Here is a 20,222-nt window from a genome sequence, read left to right as displayed (position 1 = left end):
AGTGTGTTGCAGATAGATCAACGTAAATACCTGCAAGTTGCAAATGCAAACAGAAAAAAATTATTTAAACTAGAGAATTCAAACCTAGCTAAATCTCAGCAGGAAAAAAGAAAATGCTCTTGTACCATGGAATACAACCCTAATCTTAGGCAATCATATCAGCCGGTTGTTGTTGGAAGTCTATATATACATGCAATATATATATATATATATATATATATATATATAGAAGTACGTACTCTGATATATGATTGATCTGCATGATATATACGTACAAGTATACAAGTACGTACTGGAGAGGCGAATCACTCTTTACCTAATTAGAGAGAGAGAGAGAGAGAGATCGAGAGAGATCAAACAGTACAGAACAAGCAGCATCTGCGAGTCGGCCATGCGTAAAACGATGGGGGGAACCGATCACCGGACAATGAGCATATCATATTACCACTTTTAGTAGTATCCCACGTGCCGATGCTCAAACTGATGATCGAATTCAATTCCTCCATTACTAGTCTCGGTAATTTTGTTAACTTAATTTTAATCCACATTTGTTCTGGATTCTGCACATGAAGGTTTCAACCCCAAATCAAAACGATGACGACGCCACAATACAAAAGCTTCACCTGCTTTGCTGGTAACCAAATCGATCCGGTGCATGTAAACGACAAAGAACAGGCCACAGTCGCAGTCAGCACGTGATGAAATAGATCCAACAACTCATGCACGAACCAGTAGTTTGGTTTCCGAGTTGTCCGCGTTTCACTATATTTCTTGATCAAGCAAGAGCAACAGAAGCTTTCGACTAAGTGTGTGTGCCTAACTACATTTGATATTACGAGTGGCAAACTGGTTGGCCTGACGTGTGCGTGAAGCTTTCGCCTCTTATCCATCACTCCTTGATAATTGACGATTCCATATAACAAAGTAACCAAACCAGGCAATCATCGATCGACGTTATCCTTTGGACTTTGCAGGACTAGCTACCTAGCTAGCTGTTCAACCATGCAACCCTAATTTTAGAGACTTTTTATTATACTTCTACGACACGTTTTCAAATTAGCGTACTAAATATAAATTTCTCCAAGTAATCTTATTATTATGTTTTATATTATTAGATTTATTTCTCTTACTATAGTTAATGTTTCAAAATTAAAACATCATGTATTCCGAAACATGATATAATTTAGAATAAATTTAATTGTTCATGCATTCATCACATCTAAGTAATTAAGTAAACACAATTTCAGTAACTAGTCTTGCTAAGCACAACGGTCATTCTTTTCAACTGTACATAAACTTTTCCATAGTTGTACAAATTAAAGACACTTGCACGTACTCACTAAATCGTGTAAAATGTGCATGAAGGGGGAATCTTACTTTTCCCAAAACAATTGCTTATTTCGTGCATGCTTCCATACAACTTGTATATTTGCACGTGTATATAGGATTGAAGCTTTGGTGAGTACATGGTATAAATTCACCGTTACTACTGGTCCTTAATATCCCAAAACATTTGAGGCAGAAATGATTCTCTGCGAAAGTTGTTTGGAAATGCAATTCCAAGGGGAGTGGGATAAGTAACAATAGGCATCTTTTTAATTTGGAACTTCATGATTAAGGAAATAGGTGAGTTAGTTTAATAATAATAATCAAGTTACACAATCATATGTTACACCCACTAGTTTGCCTCAAGCAATAGTGGCTTAATGGGGACCAACTTTTTTCCAAATTGCTTTTATAATAGATTGGAAAAAAAAAAAAAAGACCTGTGTTTGGATCTAATTTTGGAAAAAGAATAGAACAACATTTCCATTTTGGGAGGACGGCTATAGTGATCGTTGATATGCCACTCAACCAATTAGGCTAGGGTGGGCCTCCTTGTTGTTAAAGGCTTCCAAATTTTGGACCTAATTTTCTCCTAACGAAATCTAAAACCATGATTAGTCGTAAATTTAATAATTCATTAGACTCATAACAACACCTCACTGTCATAACAATCATTTAATAATTTGAAGCCCCACCCACTAACCCAACTTTTTAGTAGATCATAGATCATCTCCGACAAGTCTAATTTATCAAGAATTATCAACGTACCTATTATAAGTTTATAACATAAGCTTCAGAGTTAATATTTTAAGCTTCATATATAATTTCTAATAATTCCACGTACAAAACATGAAATTGCTATTAATAGGTAGTACGTATTAATATACCCACATTTAAATCACTACAATGTATATTATACTTTTTCATTATCAGATCAAATCACAAAAACACACTTCAATCGAACATTTTTGACTCTATTATTTGCGTTTCGTTACACACTTGAACTAATCAGAAAGTCTCTTTATACTAAATGAAGTAACATACCATATTTAATGAGTAAATCTAATAATGGAAAGTATAGTAAGGTCATAGAAATTCTCGTAGTTTTAGGCATTGCTCAAAATATCGCGACTCGTGGTCTGAAACGAGAAGAGGGTACACATTGAATTTGTACTTTAGCTAGCTAAAAGGGTACGTGTCACAGACCCCATTGCTTGAAGAACCAAGTATCCTCCGCACCGTCGGTTACGTAGAAAATATAGTTGACTGGAATAGTGATCTTGATCGACGGAGGAGAAGCGACGGGAAAGGCGCATAACAAGGAGTGAGAGAGAAGAAAAGAAGAAAGCAAGAGACAGAGAAACGCTGGAGGCTCCGAGAAAAGCTCCCCCTCTCTCTGGAATGAAGTGGAGTGTCTCAGTGACTTGAGTCTCGCTTCCCGAGGTCGCTGTCGAGTTCCCAAACAGTGTGAAGCAAAAAAAAAAAAAAAAAAGAGACAAAGAAAACTTACAATCTCCACTGTCCAAGGAGATCACGCAGCTAAACTTAACTTCGTTTCTCTACTCTCTTCTATCTATCGCTTTCGGATCTCTAACTTATTAAAAGGGTTCTCCATTTTAAGTAGTATTTGAACCCGAAACAGCTACGTACGTTGGTTTGCTGAGGTGTTTGTGGATGCGAGTTATTGTTCTGAGATCGGTTAATGGATCCGCCGGTGTCGCTGGTGAATGAATGCTCGTACTCCAACGGCAATGCGACGTCGTATAATCTCTCGGAGATCTGGCAGTTCCCGATGAACAGCGCCGGCGCCGGCATGGGAGGGGGACTGGGGCTGCGGAGGCCGAGTTTCGGGCAGTTTGGGGACGTTTCGGGGGCGATTCGGGACGTTTTGGGCGGTGGTGATCCGAGTCCGATGAGTTTGGACCACCGAGCGAGGAAGAGGCGCGATGCTGAGGATGAGTCGTCGCCGAAAAGCAGCGGCAATATTGGCGCGGTAAATCGTTCTTTCAGTTTGGTTCAACTGCTAATACATTTTCAATCTCATTTCTTTGCACTGTGCACGTGCTAATTCACTGTTTGCTAATATTTTGCTCTGAGGTTTTTTCTAAATCTTATCTATTTTTGATTGGAATGAGACTGTTGTGTATGTTCAAAATGGAACTGAGCGCTAAGTTGGCTGGTTATTCAGTGCGAATTGTTTTATACATGTTAATTCAATCTGTAAAGTGAGGGTCTTTGTAATGATTAATTGTTGTTCTCAACTTTTTTGCAGAACGGTTGTGATGGGAAACGGCTTAAAACAGCGGGAAGGTGTGGAGATGAGAATCTTGAGGCCAAAGCTGAGGCGGAAACGAGTTCAGGGAAGCCTGTGGAGCAGAACACTCAGCCGCCGGATCCACCTAAGCAGGACTATATCCATGTACGAGCAAGAAGGGGTCAAGCTACTGATAGTCACAGTCTTGCAGAAAGAGTAATCTACTTTTTTTTTTCTCTCTCTCTCTCTTAGATCATATTGTAATGTGTAAAACTGTAAATTTTATAAATTTAGGACTTTGGGGTCTGGGAATTGCTAGATGGATGGAGCCATATCCGAGAGGATGTTTATAGTTCTTGTTAGATACCCTTATTATGGTTATCAAACCAAAATTTAGAACATGATTGATCAAGGACCTAAAACATAATACTCATCAAGATACTGATGAGAACCTGTGGTGGACAGGCTAGAAGAGAAAAGATTAGCGAAAGGATGAAAATTCTCCAAGATCTGGTCCCTGGTTGTAATAAGGTATGGTGCGGCCATTCTTTGAAATTTATTTCAACTACTCATCAATTTCAAAGTGTATTCAAGTTGGTTTCTTTGTTTTTTGTTTTTTTATAAGCAACTAGTAGTCATCTACCCTGCAACAAATGACAAGTAGAGCAGCTGCATGTTTAAATTCAGTTTTTGTTAACTTTGCTGATGAAGGCAGTAAATCTGATTCAGGTTATTGGGAAAGCACTGGTCCTTGATGAGATAATTAATTATATCCAATCATTGCAGCGTCAAGTGGAGGTATGAGCCTTTCTTGGGTTTTTATTTTTATTTTTTTGGTTGCGGTAATTTTTGCTACATATTTCTTCTTGTTTTGCTTGAACTTAAACCTTATCAATTTCCGGGATGTTGCAGTTCCTGTCTATGAAGCTTGAAGCAGTTAATACAAGAATGACTCCTGCCATCGAGGTGTTTCCTTCTAAAGAAGTAAGTCGTATATGTATACTAGTGAGAGTTTATATAGTTCCCCTCCATGCTTTTAGATAAGCTGTCAATGTTGTTGGATCACAGTTCCATTCTCCTTGTTCATATTGCAGGGAACCTCTTTTTCCTGCAATTGTTTCCCTTGGCTGCCCATTTATCCACACTCAATCCATTTATCCACACTCAATGTTTTGGACAACTTTCTCTATGTTTGCTTTTCCCTACAATATTTGTTATTTGCTTTCATGACGAACTATGGCACTTTAGAAGTTGATGCGGAGAAGTATCTTGTTTTTTTTTTTTTCTTTCACCCTTTCCCTTTCTTCTAAAGCTCAGAACAGAAAACATTTTATTTATGTGGTATCTGGCAAACTTGTAATGAAACTTGCAGACAACATTACATGGATGTTCTTGGTTTTGGATTGATAAGGTGGTTGTATACATCAATCCAAAGACTTAATAATTCATGACCTGCCACATTTTTCAATTACTGTGAAGCTTAGGTTAGCTTAAGAAAAAAGTGAAAATTCAGATGGATTACTGTAAGGTAGGAATTTCCTCTTTTTTATGAACTGTCATTCTCATAACAGATCAAATTATCATCTCAGTTTGGTCAGCAGACATTCGACACTGCTGCAATGGCATTCGGTACACAACCTCCAAGGGAATATAGCCGTGGATCTTCACCAGAATGGTTACATATGCAAGTTGGTGGCGGTTTTGAAAGAACAACATAGCCCAGAAAAATCCTCTTCAACTGGGAATAAAAGTATCAAGACAATTCTTCCTACTTCAGTAGCTGTCAAAGAAAGTATACCATGATATGTCAAATCAATGCAAGACCTTATTTTCATTTTCTACATCAGGCATGGAGTTATGATACTGTCTACAGATCTGCTTAAGTTGGTAACTGAACTTCTCCATTTGTTTGTGTGTTGGGAAAATGAACTGTTTAACTTTATATATATAGCGAGCTACACATTCTTCTCCATATAAATACGCAAACAACCACAGGGAATGAGTACTGTTCTTGTAAAAGTATGTTGCTTGTTCCATATTTCTGATGCTCACATCTTGTGTAAACATTGTTTTAACATTGATTGGTTATCAAGCTGGAACCACGATAAATAAAGTATTCTTGCTTTGTGGAAGTCCATATTGATTCGACAACAATCTTATGTTTGCCAACGACTCTGGTTCCATTAACTTACTACATTGCCAAGGTATTGACATGAGAACTTCGATTATTTGGTTCTTTAGTAACATCATTTAGTAATTCAATTAGGTAATATAGCAATTTTTTTTCATTAATAGTCTGGAAAATTGAATATTACTGTAGCAAAAATAATGAAAAAAGACTACAATTTTCACTTTTACTCTCTAATAAGCAATAAAGGAGAAACATCAAGGGCAAATATAAGTACCTGTTGACTTCCAAACAAGCTGATGAGGACTGAGTTGTGCCTCAGCCTCCTCACCTTGCCTTGTTCATCTTTGCCATTATCTCGTCAAGACCAAAGGGATCAGCTTCTTTAACATCCTGATCAAACTCAACCGGTCTATCTCTCGGACCTGCCCTTTCAGTAGTTCCTCCAAATCCATTGTGAGGTTTGAAGCGATCAGTCTTCATGATCTTATCCAACTGCTCATCAGCACCTCCATAGGTATCAGCATCTACATCCTTCTTAGGCCTGTACAGGCTCGAGAGTGTAGACTGAGCAGTAAACAAGCGCTTCTCGTAGACATTGTACTGGTCATCATTGCCAAACCCAGAGTGCATTCCTTTCTGCTGGCTAAACAACCTTTGGTCATACATAACCTCTTCCCCTCTTTCCCCTCCAACTCCAGTAGAAGCCATGCCAAGAGCAATTTTCTCACAGATATCACGATCGCCATCTCTTGTGACTGTTGTTCTCTTATTCTTTGTCAACGTTCTCTCCCTTTCCCTCTCTCGACGAATCTCATCCCGCTTCAATCTCTCTTCTTTTGTTTCATCAGTATCCATTGCCGTCTTCTCACCATTAGGCTCTGGAGTAGCAGCAGCAATAGCTGTTCTCTCTGCACGAGCTCTCTGAGCTATATCTCTCAGCTCCTGGTTTCTCCTTTCCTGCTCCTTCTCCATCCTCTCCATCTGAACTCTCTCTCTTAGATCAAGTTCCTCCTTACATTTCACTAGTGCTACATGCAAAGAGTCATGAAGATGTGCAAAGTTCTCACTGATCTGAACATCTTGAAGGCGTCTCCCATCAACCCCTTCGCGTTTGTCCAATGGGATTGTATACCCTTTCGGGTTCTTGAACTGTGAAATACAAGGCGGAATACTCCAGTCCTTCTTATCAGCCGCACTCACCGGCCTAGGAGGAGAATGTAGCACCGGGACAGGCGGCTCTTCAGGAGCCCACGGAACACGCTTGTGCCGAAACTTGGGAGGTTCAAGTGGATCCACAGGCTTCTCCACCATCCTTATCATCCTCTCCTTAGCACCAGAGTTGAATGCCACCGACGTCTGTGATGGTCTGTACTTGATCAGTTTCGAGTCTTGGGTCTGTTTCGGTTGGCTTTTTGGCCTTGCAGCACTCAGTCTCACATTAACAATCTTCTCAAGAGCAGCTTTTGTTTCTATTGTGGTTTTTTCATTCTCCTTCTGCATCTCCTCGTCACTATACATGTTCTCCTCCTCTTCATTGTCTGTCAAAATTAGAGGCACAAGGTCTTTATGCTTTGAGAACACAGTTCTTTTGGCATTTTCGTTTTGCTTAACAATGACATCATAGGCTATGTTTCCATATGCATCAAAAGAAACCGGAAGAGATTTGGATTGGAGCTTTGAGGACTTGGTGCCCTCCTTGCCCATGCCAAGAGGGTACTGAGGTTTATGAATCTCCGGGAAAGCACCGCCGTCACGGAAATCCAATAAATTGGTAGGAAGGACTGAAGAAGTCATTGTATTACTACTGATCCTCTCCTTGAACCATTGATAGTTTGAGTGGACACCAAGTCGTCGAATTAGTTTTATGATATGGTCATATGGATGTGTATTTGTGCTGCGTATTTCAAACACGCAAGGGATTCGGAAATCTTATTCCTAGGAAAGCTGAATATATTATCTTGGATGAGCATGGAAATCCGAAGGCTAAACGGAGACCTCGGTTTTGTTTTCACATATGAACGCACCAGAATTTATCTCATTTTTTGAAGAAATTTTGAAGGAAAATCTCATTTTTGACAGACAAGGAAAATCTCACTTTTAAATCTTTAGCCGCGAGTTGAGTCGGTGCACAGAACATCCCAAGGTCAAAGTGGTACAGAACAAACCATGACTTCTCGTACATGCCACAAAATAATTTATAATACGATACATGAATATACAAATCTGTCTCGAGTATGGCTTCCCCCTAGTGACCCTACTACTAAGAAAAAATGCTGCTCTCTAATTTGAATTAGATGGTGTAAATGTACATCTGGGACAAACCATGGAGGAGACCACTACATGCTCATCCATGTAGACATGAAGCAGACAATGGAGGTGGAACAACTATTATGAATGGAAAAATACATCGACGAAACTAACACTAGGGATATGGCACAGCTAATGTACAACTTTTCCTACCCTCACCGTCCGGACAAAAATTTATACAAAAATCTTTTTCTTTTTCAGTTTATTTCTTTTTCGCTGTCCTTCTCATGCTGGCTCTCCGAGCAACATCCCATGCTTTTTGAGGGGCATATACACCTGCCTGTTTAGCAAAGAATGATTCATATCCAGGTGAGTCAAAAGCAAAGCCAGTGTGTTTTGAAATCTCCCGTGGGAGTTGAGCTACAGCATAGCTCCTCGCCTCGGCAGGGGTGAGGTTGTTTCCAATTTCCAGCAAATCTTCCCTGCGCCTACCTTCTGGCTCATCCCTGTGAAGTTCCTGAATTATCTGATAATCGTATGGGAAGAACCATCTTTGCAACCTGTATCCAGATGACGATAAATTCATTCACAAAATACACAGTTAAAACCAATTCCACACCCTCATTTCAGAGCAATAAAGATCGCATTTTCTTACACTTGGTAAACAAAGTCGCCAAAGAGTGCAAGAATGGGCACAAGAAGAAGTGTCATGTAGAAGTAAAATGTACTCATCAAGACAAATATGACATAATAAACACTTTTCTGCAGTAAGAGAGAGAATATGTTAGCATATTTAATAATTTGATGGAAATCAGAGAGGACAAACAATAATTATGGGACAAGGAATGAAGACCCACCCTATGGTCTGCAAAACAGTATATGAAAATGAATATAAACCACGCTAAAATGCTTCCTCCAACACTAATATAATGCCACCTTGTGATTGAATTACAGGTCATAAGCAGACGCAAGTTGACAGTTACTACAACACAAGTGAAAGCCATTGTGCTGACATCCATATGTCCAAACATCTTGCCAGATGAATCCACACTTCTAACAGCAGAGCTAGTCACAACATAGAAGAAGATTAAAGATTGGTAAACAGAAAAGAAGGCCCACGTTGCCACAACTCTCCATCTGAAGAACACATTTCTTATTCCCTCCCTGTATAGTTCAGGGTACTTTTTGGAAAGGGCTGCACTGACATCCTGATAAAGACCACAAGACAACAATCAAAAACAGTAAGTGAATGTAGAAAGGAAGCAATGACATGCAGCCATCCTGAATAAATTTGCAGAAAATAATGCAATAATTTAGAATGTAATTACTTCTACAAATGCAGTAAAATTTGACATTATGAAGTGTAGGAGGGATACAATACCTTGTCAAAAAGCCCGACAATGACTACAGGCAAGGCTGTGAATATGACATTATATAGTGATTGATACCAATCATCATAGAACCTTTGACCAGAATATCCAGTATAAAAGGTGAACCAAAATTGTGTCAAAGTGAACGTAAGATTCTTGTAAAAGAAGTATGTGATGACCTGAAAAATGCAATAAGACTTGTCAACTTTGCACAATACATGAAACATATCAAAGTAACCTGCAGAACATGGAACCAAACCTTGCATAATCTGATATACGACCATCGTCCATGGACAAGAAGTAAATCAGTAAGAAAGCGGAACTGGGCAATAGCGAAATCACTAGCCATCACTGCCTGCATTCCCTCTTGTCCACTTATTCCAACGCCAACATGAGCAGCTTGGATCATGCTCACATCATTGGCACCATCACCAATGCTAAGTGTTATTCTCCGGGCACCTTTTCTTACCATACTTGTCACCTGACAGCAGTAGCACATTTGAGAGTTGAGACACACACTCCGATATATGTGTGTGTGTGTGGGGTGGGGGGGTGGTTGGGGGTGAAAGAAGAGAGAGATGCACATTGAGACGTAGTTTTACTCTGCACATTTGTCATCTGCATCCTTGCAACTTAAACTAGATAACCAACGTTGTTTAAAAGGCTGTAATAATTGTTGCTGTAGAATTCACTTTACTGATAAACTTCTGCTTTAATAGTCTAAGCTATTCTAGGTGTTCTCAGCTACCAAGAATATATACATACGTACATATATATATGGCATACAGTTCCTCACAAACACATTTTGTGGCTTGCCAGAAACCATAAATCTTGACAGGAAATAAGTTTTCAACTTTTAATTGGATGCAGTACTCTGAATATCACTCTTAACTTCACTTCACAGTTAAGGCAAAACTTCACTACAAACTTCCGACCAATGGGATATATAATTAGCACAGAAAGAAAGTAACAAGCTTTACTAAGGGACCAGTCAGTCACTTGTTTGATTCAAAAAGCAGAAATTCATACAGCTTTTAAGAGAATGCATCTCCTTATTGCTTAAACAGATGATGTTAGGTTTGAATACTACTAGAAAGCTCACCTGTGCTTTCTGTAAAGGAGAAACTCGACAGCACACAACTGAATGACAGTTCAAGCTCAAGTTCAGTAGCATCACTCGTAAAGTTGGTTCCAAGGCATACATCAAACACTTGCCATCTATTACAAGTGCTAATTTTGGCCCAGACACGGTGCGAAGACAGTGCTGTGCTTCCTCAAGGCACCTCTTCAGATCTTTCTTCACTTCATCTTTAATGACACGTGCAATTTCCACTTGGTCACCCTAACACCAGAATCCAGAAGTACAAAGTAAGACCAAATACTGTGGTAGATAGTGACTTCTTATCTTTTTTTTTTTTTTAATAGACCTGGAAGAAGAGGAATAGAAAACTCAAGAAACTAGGGGTTTCTGAGTTACAAGCTAAAAGTTGCAAGCTACAGCCCTTTGCTTACCCTGTTCTCAGCTTCCCTAATAACATCAGTTTCTGAGCTGATAATGAACTGTTTCATTGCGTTATTGATCAAATTGCATGCTGCAGAAATTTTTTAAAATGAAACTAAATGAATAATATCAGAGAGAAGATAGTTAAAAAAGCAACAAATAGCACATTCAAATATGGAAGGGTGAAGGGCCATAATTAAACACCAATGTTTAAGATACCACATACCATAACCTATATTTATAGCTGTTTCCATCTTGTCTCCTGTTAGCATCCAAATCTTGATACCAGCTCTAGCAAGAGTCTCTATACAAGCTGGAACTCCTTCCTGAAGCTTGTCTTCAATAGCAGTGCATCCAATCAATATGAGATCAATCTCTATGAGTTCTGCCACCTTCATTGAATTTCAAATTAACTTGCATTGATATGATATATACCTTGACTTTTTTTTTTTGGTAGGAAGACAGAAAGGAAAAATGAATAGGAAAAAAATGTAACCAGAAAATGAGATTTCTTTAGTATCAAAACCAAACTGAACAAAGCATACCTCATCCAGCTTCTTTTCACGATCCCGTAGAGAGGATTTAGCCTGAATAAATTTCTCATTCCAGCTTTCATATACATCAGGACTTAAATCTCTATAGGCCAGGCAAAGAGTACGTAATCCAGAAGACCCAAATAGTTCCAAGTGTTCCCTTGATACTTTCTTCAGATCATCTTGGCCATCAGCCAATCTCTCATAGATTACATTATCAGCACCCTGTTAATAGCAGGTTCGTGATATAATGTTACTTACTGGCTAATAAATCAGCAATTTCAACCAATATCAAGCCCCAATAATCTATTACCTTGCAGTACAAGACAAGTCTGCCATCTGGATAACGGCATACAACAGACTGACGCTTCCTTGTACTAGTTATGCAGCAAAAATTGCAATTAATTCACAGGACAATCAACCATGAAATCATAAGCATATGCAAGAACATAACTCACCTGTTAAACTCGAGGACATTTAGAATCTCGTAAGACACATCTTGGACATCACCAACTTTCTCAACATGAGACTCTCTAACACATATAGTAGTCGGTGAACGCCTGAGAGAAAGAGAACATACTACCACTTAAATACACTTCAAGAAATATCAGAACAAAACTGAAAAGCCCCATTGATAACAGTAGAAATTGATTTTACAGATGAAGAAAAAAACAAAGTTGAGGACCATAGTGAACTTCCCCTCGACACTGGGCAAAAAATGCTAAGTTTGCATGATGTAAAGACTCAGCCAAATGAAAACAATGATTAGTCAGACTGCTTGGCAGAGACTCTCAATTCTAAAGCAGATTGTGCCATCAATCACATATCGTCACTTTTGTGGTTTAGAAAATAGACAAGTACGATTTGCAGCATCCTCAGACTGCTTGGCAGAGACTCTCAATTCTAAAGCAGATTGTGCCACCAATCACATATCGTCACTTTTGTGGTTTAGAAAATAGACAAGTACGATTTGCAGCATCCTCAGTGACAATAGGACACAACTGAGAGGTCCAAACCTGTAAAAGAAGAAACCAAAATTCTTCGCAGCAATGACCAAAGCAGACTCATCAGGGGATGCAGCTTGATATGTGATCTTCTCAGGGGACTCATCACCCTCTGGAAGTACAGTATGGCAAATAGCAAGGCATCTGAAAAATTCCTACAAAAGAAAAGTAACTATCAGTATAGTTGTCAAATCTAACAAGTATGATATGCCTTCATGAAATGTAAGTGTGGAATTCCCTCTACCATACAGGAATGCTCACAGAAGGCATGAACATAAAAGTTAAAAGAAACTAAAAAACTATAGATTCCTTTAAGCTGTAAAACCATATCGTAAAGATAGAGATATGCACACCTACAAATAGCTATCCAAATCATTAAAAAAAAAAAAGGCCCAAGGAAAGGGAAAATAACTTGCCCAAGATTATGCATGCTACAAGTAACTCCAGATCGAACCAAGTATATGAAAGGAAAAACCAAGTTGCTCCTAATAAATAACAAACCCACCTTACAGATATCTGGATTAGGTTCATTCCTCCAAGCTCCCCGCATGAGCTTGGCATCATCGAAGTTAAATCCCTTGTCATGCACTGTGTCGGACGTGTACTCCTATAAGAACATTAAAACCATAATTTCATTAAGAGGAAGCATGGTACATTCAAGTATCTATTTATAAGGTAATGTTTCTTCTTGCCAGTATCAAGCATGTAATCTAGCTACACCAAGGTTCAAAATATTGTCTGTGACAGATATATGGGCACTCAAATTTAAGGAAATATCAACAGATACATCCAAGATATTTCAGAAATGAAGAGCATTCTTGGGAGAATAAAATATCAACCACCGGACAAAAGGCAAATATCAGCAGATATATCAGAATCTGAGCAGATATTTCACACTTTGAGCCAGACTAGCAATCTAGATCATACATATTTAAGCAAGAATCCAACTGATCAGCCCCGGTCAGTAGTTGGCAATATAGCACAAGAAACTTTGTAGCAAGAAAACACTTTCATATATGTATACATTTTTAATATATGATATGTATGTTTCAGAGAGAGAGGGGAGAGAGAGGGAGAGAGAGACCTCATTAAGCTTTATACCACTTCTTTGTGCTATGCCCCTTTCTATTTCAGTGACACCAGTTCCATAGACCTCTCCTCCAATTGAACACTTGAAGAACTCCATCAAGTTTCTTGTTAAAGTTCCAGTTTTATCAGAAAAGATGTATTCCACCTGCCGAATGATAAGAGTGTCACCCTTGATAAACATATTTTATAGTAGCAAATTGATAGAGAATTTGATAAAGACATTATTCAGTAACATATAACAAAAAAAGTTAATTCATGCTAACAAAAATGATGACATACTGATTATAGTAGTAGCACCAACAATATGAAGATGAAACATGTACTCTTAATTACAGAGCCAATATAGGAACCATTACCTGTCCAAGTTCCTCATTCAAATTCGAAGTCCTAGCCAATGCAGGGGTATTGCTTTCCATGTGGTACATACGCAAGTCATTGTTGATATATTGGGTGGACTGAATAAATTTGATCATCTGAAATAGCATATAAAAATAAAATGATTTTTGAAACACCACAATAGTTACACACATTTAGATAGAAATAAATAGGGATGATTGTTAAGAAACCTGCCTCAATGGAAATGTAAAGAGAAATGGGGATGATTGTCGAGTACAGAGTAATCAAGGTAAACATATTCAGAATGATGACCTATAACACCAACAAACAATATAAGCAAAAACAAATACTGCAAACCAATTTAATTGAAAAGGAATCCAATTCTGTCTACAGCAATTATTCCATATGTTACCAGAAAACGATTATCAGGGTTAAATGAGCTGTACGATATGTTCTCTCCCTTTGATCCCCGCAGACCTAAGTAGTAGTACTTGTAGTTGATAAATACACCACTGCAGAATTGCATAAAGCACAAACATCACCATGTTGAACACTCGAAAAAGAATTTGAAGGGGATAATTTTAAGCCAAATCACAGACTTGCATATATGCATACCTGCATATGGCTCCAATCAGACACATACAAAAGAGAGTAATAAAAAGCCCAATGATAAGTTTGTCAAGTTTCCTCTCTAATGTACTTCTTTTAGAAGGAACATTCATGCTATTCATCATAACCTGCAATTCGAAAGTATCAAAATCTCATCAATCGACAAGTATAGACAGATGACAAGAGAAGTAAGGAAACATACTTTACAATAAGATAAGATTCAAATAACTTCACTATAACATTTCGAGGACCAGACACCCTTCAGTATGGCAGTATCAAAGACAAACAACTTAAGAGGAAGATTTTTGTGTAATGCATTAGCAAAGAAGTACTTTTAGGAAATGAAATTAGAGTCACAACATCTATGGAGACGAAATTTCCGATAAACAAAGAAATTGGTCAACTTAGTGACATAGTCACATTTATCACTGATCTGAATACAAATTTGTGGTAAGAAACAAAAATAGTAAATTTTTTTATTCACTACACTTCATTCTTTACTACAAATGTTCCATTTACTAGAATAAAATAGTAAATTTTTTTTTATGATACCTTGGTTTCATGACCTGTAAATACAACAGCCCCAACTATGTATTCCGTGTTCCTTAGGCTGCATCCCTGAAAATAAATGAGTAGGCCAGGTCAGTTTCACCAATTTAAAGTACAGTCAAAATCAAAATCAGCATCAAACAGAATACACAAACCACATTACAGAGAATCACTGCATTATAATTACACTAAGAAAAATAGTTCAGGACATACCACATTACAGAACTAATAACATTCACTATTCCAAAAGTTCATAAAAGACTACCCTAATGGGTTGCACAAGTATATTTGCAGCAAACAGGGGTGGCCATATTAAAATCACCTAAATACAATTCAACCAAGTAAAAAATAGAAACAAAGAAAAGTAAGTTATGAGAAATAAATATCATACACGAAGAAGAAGATGGTTAGGAGAGAGAGGCAGTGTCTGCTTGTCAATAATGAGATTGCCGGTGAAAGTGTACAGTGAATTGTTTGGTTGTTCACACTGCAGTTCTCCTGCAATTAGGCATATAGTATTCATTAGATTGAGACAGCAGATAAGTTCAGCCATTAAAATTAACAACCATCACATTTCACATGAGTTCTTCGATCACCATCTGACGGACACCAAGTATCCCAACATGCATTTATAAGGACTTTCTGATGAGTAAATTAACTAGAATGCTAAACCTTTAAATTCAGATGCTTTCTCAGGAGTCAAGTAATCCCATGTCTTTTCCAGTGCTTTTCTGATTTTGAGATTAGTTTCCCCATCCAAATTTGCAGTCTGCAACAAAAGAATTTTTTCAGAACAAAAAAAGGGAGAACCTATCCATATTATTCATGAATAAATATTCACTTGCTAAAAATTAAAAAAGATAAAGAATCAAAAACCTCAATGTAGCAGACACCATCTGCGTTTGTAGTTGCAAGAAAAAGAAGATCCGCAGGGAAGAATGCGTTTTGCTTAATCTATAGCCAAGTGAAACATCAGCTTCTACAAAAGTGATTAAAATCTTCTTCTACTCCATACTACAGCCTAAACTATACCCTTACAGGACTACAAACAGTCTTCATAAAATAAAATCAAATAAATTTCATAAACAATATGATAAGTAGCAGTATCCTCACCCTGACGATATCTCCAACTTGTAACCTTTTCCAAGGAATAGTTTCCCACCTCTGATCTTGCAAGACATCCACTGAATTATTATTTATTGTCATATCATTCTGGAAACGCTTCTGTTTAATGCACATGAAGAAGAAAACAAACAAGATTAAACTTGATCTTGCAAACACAGAAAAGAGAAGAGAGAGAGAGAGAGAGGAGGGGGGATATATTGAAATCAAGGCCGCATATTATTAGTAGCAACCATACTCACCCAATCCTCCCATGCTTCCTTTACAAGAGAAAGAAAAAGCACAAAACTCAGCGGTACCACGTTGGTTACTGGATTCACGGGACTGCAGATTATAAATACAGTAAACTATGCTTAAAATTGTAACAGTATTTAAATTGCGGTAAATCAATCATGATCAGCACCAAGCATATTAGTGCCCACCAAACCAATTCTTAAAAACAAGAAACAAAAGAAAAGACAAAGTTCAATTGAAGCTACAATGGGTGATCATGATAACATTGAAGGCAATGTTCGTGCCATATGAGTGTGATGACAAATTTAAGGGATCATCAGAAATGAGGTGTAAATCCTTCTATTCTGGAAACTGATAAACAAAGCTTCCTTTTAATAAGTGCTCCATTAAAAACAAGATATTTAACAGCTTAATATACATGTCTGAGGCGTATTATCAACATTTTGTAGAAGCTGATGGTTCTAGTCAAAACATAGAGATTTTCCTGTTAAGAAATAGTTAAATTAACACAGTCGCATTCCAAACTGATAAAACAACATTGCTGCCCTCCCCCAAACAAAAGACACAGAAACAATAAATTATATTCTTATATCTGAATATATTCTATTTAAAGATTCTTGAATAAATCAGACAAAGGTATATATGAGAGACAAGCAAAGCATCTACTCAAGGCATTTCATGTTAAAATTGCCAAATTAATCATGTTTTGTTTTCTTAAGAACATCAACTCTGGTCAGGTTGGCAAGGTAAAGGTGCTAATTGAGCTAACATATTGTCATTCTAGTAAATAAGCTACTTCTCCTTAATAAAGCCCAAAAAAGTGATATACTAAATTAATATACCTGATTGGTGTTGTTGATAAAATTGAGATTCCAAGGAAGTACAGATTAGCTACCCGTCTGAACTGTCATTGAAAAACACAGAGTTTTCTCAGAACCATGCAAAAAGATAATAAAAGGTTTGCAGTAATAGGCACATTGCAAACCAAAAGTCCATCAGAAAGCAAATCAGTTTAACCATTCATAGTAACACAGGAGAACTAGATTATGGCAGTATAAAATGGACAGGCAAAAACAAATAAGAAAAAGAGAAACAGAAAATAATCTTTGAAACATAAAATTCTCCAAGTTGAAAACTAAAATCAAAGGAGATACAGAACTTCATCACCAACAATGGAGGTTGTCTTCTATAAACTACCTGGTCTAGCATATAATAAGTTCCAACATAATCATATTCATTGACAAGTAAGTTACCTGTTCAAAGAGTCCTTTCGGCAAAAAAGTTAAGAAGTTGTACTTTGTAGTAGCTATAGAATTCCCCTGGAACAATTGAATGCATACTAATTAAAACTTGATTAATAAATAATCGAGTCAGATAAAAGTGATAAATAACAAGACATAGGAAAACCACAAATACTACATATTGATAGACATTGTAAATCTCCTCATCTATTCCATCAAGAAACTGAATTGAAATTCAAATATGCATAACATCTCTGAGTAGAATGGGATTAATGGAATCTCAGTTAAAATATGCTCATACAACCTATTGGTCGTAGGTAGTGGAGGTGTAGGGGATTGTCATGCAAACAAAACGACCAGCAGTAGCATCCAACCTCCAGTAGGAAAACTTTGAACGCACACTACCTAATTCTAAGAAGGGCAAAAAAAAATCCTAATTTTTGTGAATTCTGTCCAGCAGAACAGAGGAAGCAAGCACTCAGTGTTGCTCACCAGCACTGCCGACTATTCGACGAAAAAGAGTGGCAGGCAAAACAGGACACTAGTGAAGCCTCTATGGACACTACCGAGTGAAACACATTCAAAACAGACTTAGATATCTATCTTCCTTCTCTCTTAACACCTTCTTATCGGCGGAACTTAAATTTGTTGCCCGGCATTGATGAGTAGGCTTCACTTCAGCAAAAAAATTATTCGAAAATTGAAATATCCTCAACACCACAGAAGCAACCAAACCAATCCATAACTAGGCCAAACATTCCGACATCCTAACCCTCTCTTAATCCATCCTACAACTCTCAATCTCATCAAGCTAATTTCAGTGAAGTTCCGAATTTCCAGGATGTGCAACAAACAAAAACAAAATCAAACAACTCAGAATTTCAACCATTTCTCGTTAATTTTTGCCCTAATTTTCCAGCAACCAAACGGAGAACAGTAACGGATAACAAGAAAACGCAGATAGATAGAGAGAGAGAGAGGCACCGACCACAAATTTGACGGGAAGATTAGCCTCGCGATCATTGCAGTAAATGGTGCGGTTACTCGGCGCTTGGGGCTGGACGCGTCCGAGCCGCACCGTCGTCGTCGTCGAGGTTCGCTCGAGCGGCGGGTTACTGCGACCTCCGAGCCTCGATCTCGACGACCGATTCCATCCGCTCATGGTTTTTCCGGCCCGATCCGGACTCGAACGACTCGTCGTTTCCGGCGAATATTCTCCGATCGGTCTTCCTCCTCCGATTTCTTCGTAGTACGGACCGTCAGAACCAGAAGAAGGAGAAGTGTGTGTGCGCGTATTCAACGCCCCTCTCAAAAACCCGTTCTTTTTCAATCTGTTTTCTTTTTTATTTCTTTAATTTTATTTTTCTGTTATAAACCGCGAATTTGATTTTCTTGGGCCGAGTAATTTTCTCGTGCGCGCGTCACTGCGCGTTCAGGAATGGTAAGATGTGGCGGCTTTCTAGATGCGGCGAGACAAAGCAGATGGACTGTGATGTCACGCGCCGACGGGAGCGTGGTCTTTGTGTAGGGAGCTTAAGCGCGAAGTTTTGTAGTAATCGCCCTACGGCGTCGTTTTGTTGTTGCTTTGGACACTAGAGGGCGGTTGGCAGCCTTTTTAACTACCCCTCATGTAGTCACGTTACGAAAAAGAGATACGCGCTCAAATTTTGGTTAGTGGGACGCATTTTTAAGCCTTTGATTTTTTTATTTTTTATTTTTAGGAGAAGTTATAGCCTTTGATCTAGGATGATGAAATGTGGCACAATCTTTGTGTGACGGTTTCCGAAAAAGAGTCCAAAACAAAGGAGGCAGCCCACAGTCCAAACAAATAGACGACAGAAAACCTAGGAGTCCATAAAGTGGTTGGACCATTTGAATTTATACATTGGTCCACCAAAGTTGGAAGGCCTGATTTTTAGCATTCGAGTAAAGATCCTATAAATTTGATAAGAGACGTTTTCTACTTGGATTATGGTATTAAGTTCTTTTTTCTTTGAATTTTGATCTTAATGTAGATACTCGGATTGTGTTTTAGGGAAGTGACATTGACAACCATTTTTTTCCAAAGCACACCCTATTGTGTTTATTACTGGACTAATTATTTTGATGAATTAGGATGCATAATCATATAATTTCTTTGGAATTAGGAATGCATTGGTGCGGTTGGAATTAACTGTGTAAAAATAAAAGCCAAGGTGGATTAGGCTTTCGGGATCTTGAAGCTTTTAATCATGCCTTGCTGGCGAAGACGGTGTGGAGATTAATGATGGAACCAAATTCCTTGGTGCATCGCTTATTGCAGGCTAAATATTTCTCCCATACTAATTGAGCAGGAGCAAGGATTGATGCGGGGGCCTCCTTAATCTGGACTAGTTTATTGTGGGGAAGAGACCTGCTGATTAGTGGTACGAGATGGAGAGTTGGAACAGGAAATAATATTAGTGTGTGGTTTGACAAGTGGCTACCAACACCCTGGAGCTTTAGGCCGGTATCTCCTGCTGGTAATGTACGCATGAAAGTCAGTGAACTGATGCTTTACCCGGGTTTGTGGAATGAAAATCTACTCAAATCTCTGTTCTTACCACATGAGGTGGAATCTATTCTCTCTATTCCTATAGCTGCGGGTAGGAGAGACGATACGATCATCTGGCACTATGGTAAAGATGGGAGGTATAC

General features: G+C 38.2%; 3 protein-coding genes across 5 annotated transcripts; 1 reads left to right on the top strand and 2 right to left on the bottom strand.

The window, feature by feature from the left end:
- Positions 1-2,586: 2,586 nt before the first annotated feature.
- On the top strand, positions 2,587-5,693 carry LOC112200752 (transcription factor BHLH089). Of its 3 annotated transcripts, none has more exons than XM_024341761.2 (6): positions 2,587-3,319; positions 3,599-3,796; positions 4,046-4,111; positions 4,310-4,378; positions 4,493-4,564; positions 4,675-4,952. In XM_024341761.2, exons 1-6 carry the CDS (start codon positions 3,029-3,031, stop codon positions 4,888-4,890), a joined length of 912 nt encoding a protein of 303 aa, XP_024197529.1. In that variant the 5' UTR covers positions 2,587-3,028; the 3' UTR covers positions 4,891-4,952. The 3 variants fall into 3 exon arrangements, with proteins under 3 accessions (XP_024197529.1, XP_024197530.1, XP_024197532.1); XM_024341762.2 differs by lacking the exon at positions 4,675-4,952 and adding an exon at positions 5,152-5,693 and having other exon boundaries at positions 2,597-3,319; XM_024341764.2 differs by lacking the exon at positions 4,675-4,952 and adding an exon at positions 5,170-5,657 and having other exon boundaries at positions 2,604-3,319.
- On the bottom strand, positions 5,485-8,063 carry LOC112199786 (SNW/SKI-interacting protein). Its single transcript, XM_024340752.2, has 2 exons — positions 8,021-8,063; positions 5,485-7,639 (listed from the first exon to the last, which is right to left on the bottom strand). Exons 1-2 carry the CDS (start codon positions 8,061-8,063, stop codon positions 6,036-6,038), a joined length of 1,647 nt encoding a protein of 548 aa, XP_024196520.1. The 3' UTR covers positions 5,485-6,035.
- LOC112196952 (phospholipid-transporting ATPase 3) lies at positions 7,865-18,908 on the bottom strand. The gene is made up of 27 exons (XM_024337453.2): positions 18,535-18,908; positions 17,559-17,624; positions 17,148-17,209; positions 16,314-16,395; positions 16,063-16,173; positions 15,826-15,903; positions 15,622-15,718; positions 15,341-15,447; positions 14,953-15,018; positions 14,407-14,528; positions 14,204-14,303; positions 14,026-14,103; positions 13,812-13,928; positions 13,451-13,600; positions 12,872-12,973; positions 12,379-12,521; positions 11,821-11,922; positions 11,676-11,739; positions 11,375-11,587; positions 11,056-11,221; positions 10,841-10,920; positions 10,431-10,670; positions 9,588-9,809; positions 9,340-9,507; positions 8,816-9,166; positions 8,614-8,720; positions 7,865-8,518 (listed from the first exon to the last, which is right to left on the bottom strand). Exons 1-27 carry the CDS (start codon positions 18,706-18,708, stop codon positions 8,221-8,223), a joined length of 3,666 nt encoding a protein of 1,221 aa, XP_024193221.1. The 5' UTR covers positions 18,709-18,908; the 3' UTR covers positions 7,865-8,220.
- Between the last annotated feature and the right edge of the window lie 1,314 nt (positions 18,909-20,222).

Source organism: Rosa chinensis, chromosome 4, assembly GCF_002994745.2.
Source record: "Rosa chinensis cultivar Old Blush chromosome 4, RchiOBHm-V2, whole genome shotgun sequence".
In the NCBI taxonomy this organism is placed as follows: domain Eukaryota; kingdom Viridiplantae; phylum Streptophyta; class Magnoliopsida; order Rosales; family Rosaceae; genus Rosa; species Rosa chinensis.
Note: the sequence above shows the minus strand (reverse complement) of the source record. Positions and strands in the feature narration are given on the sequence as shown.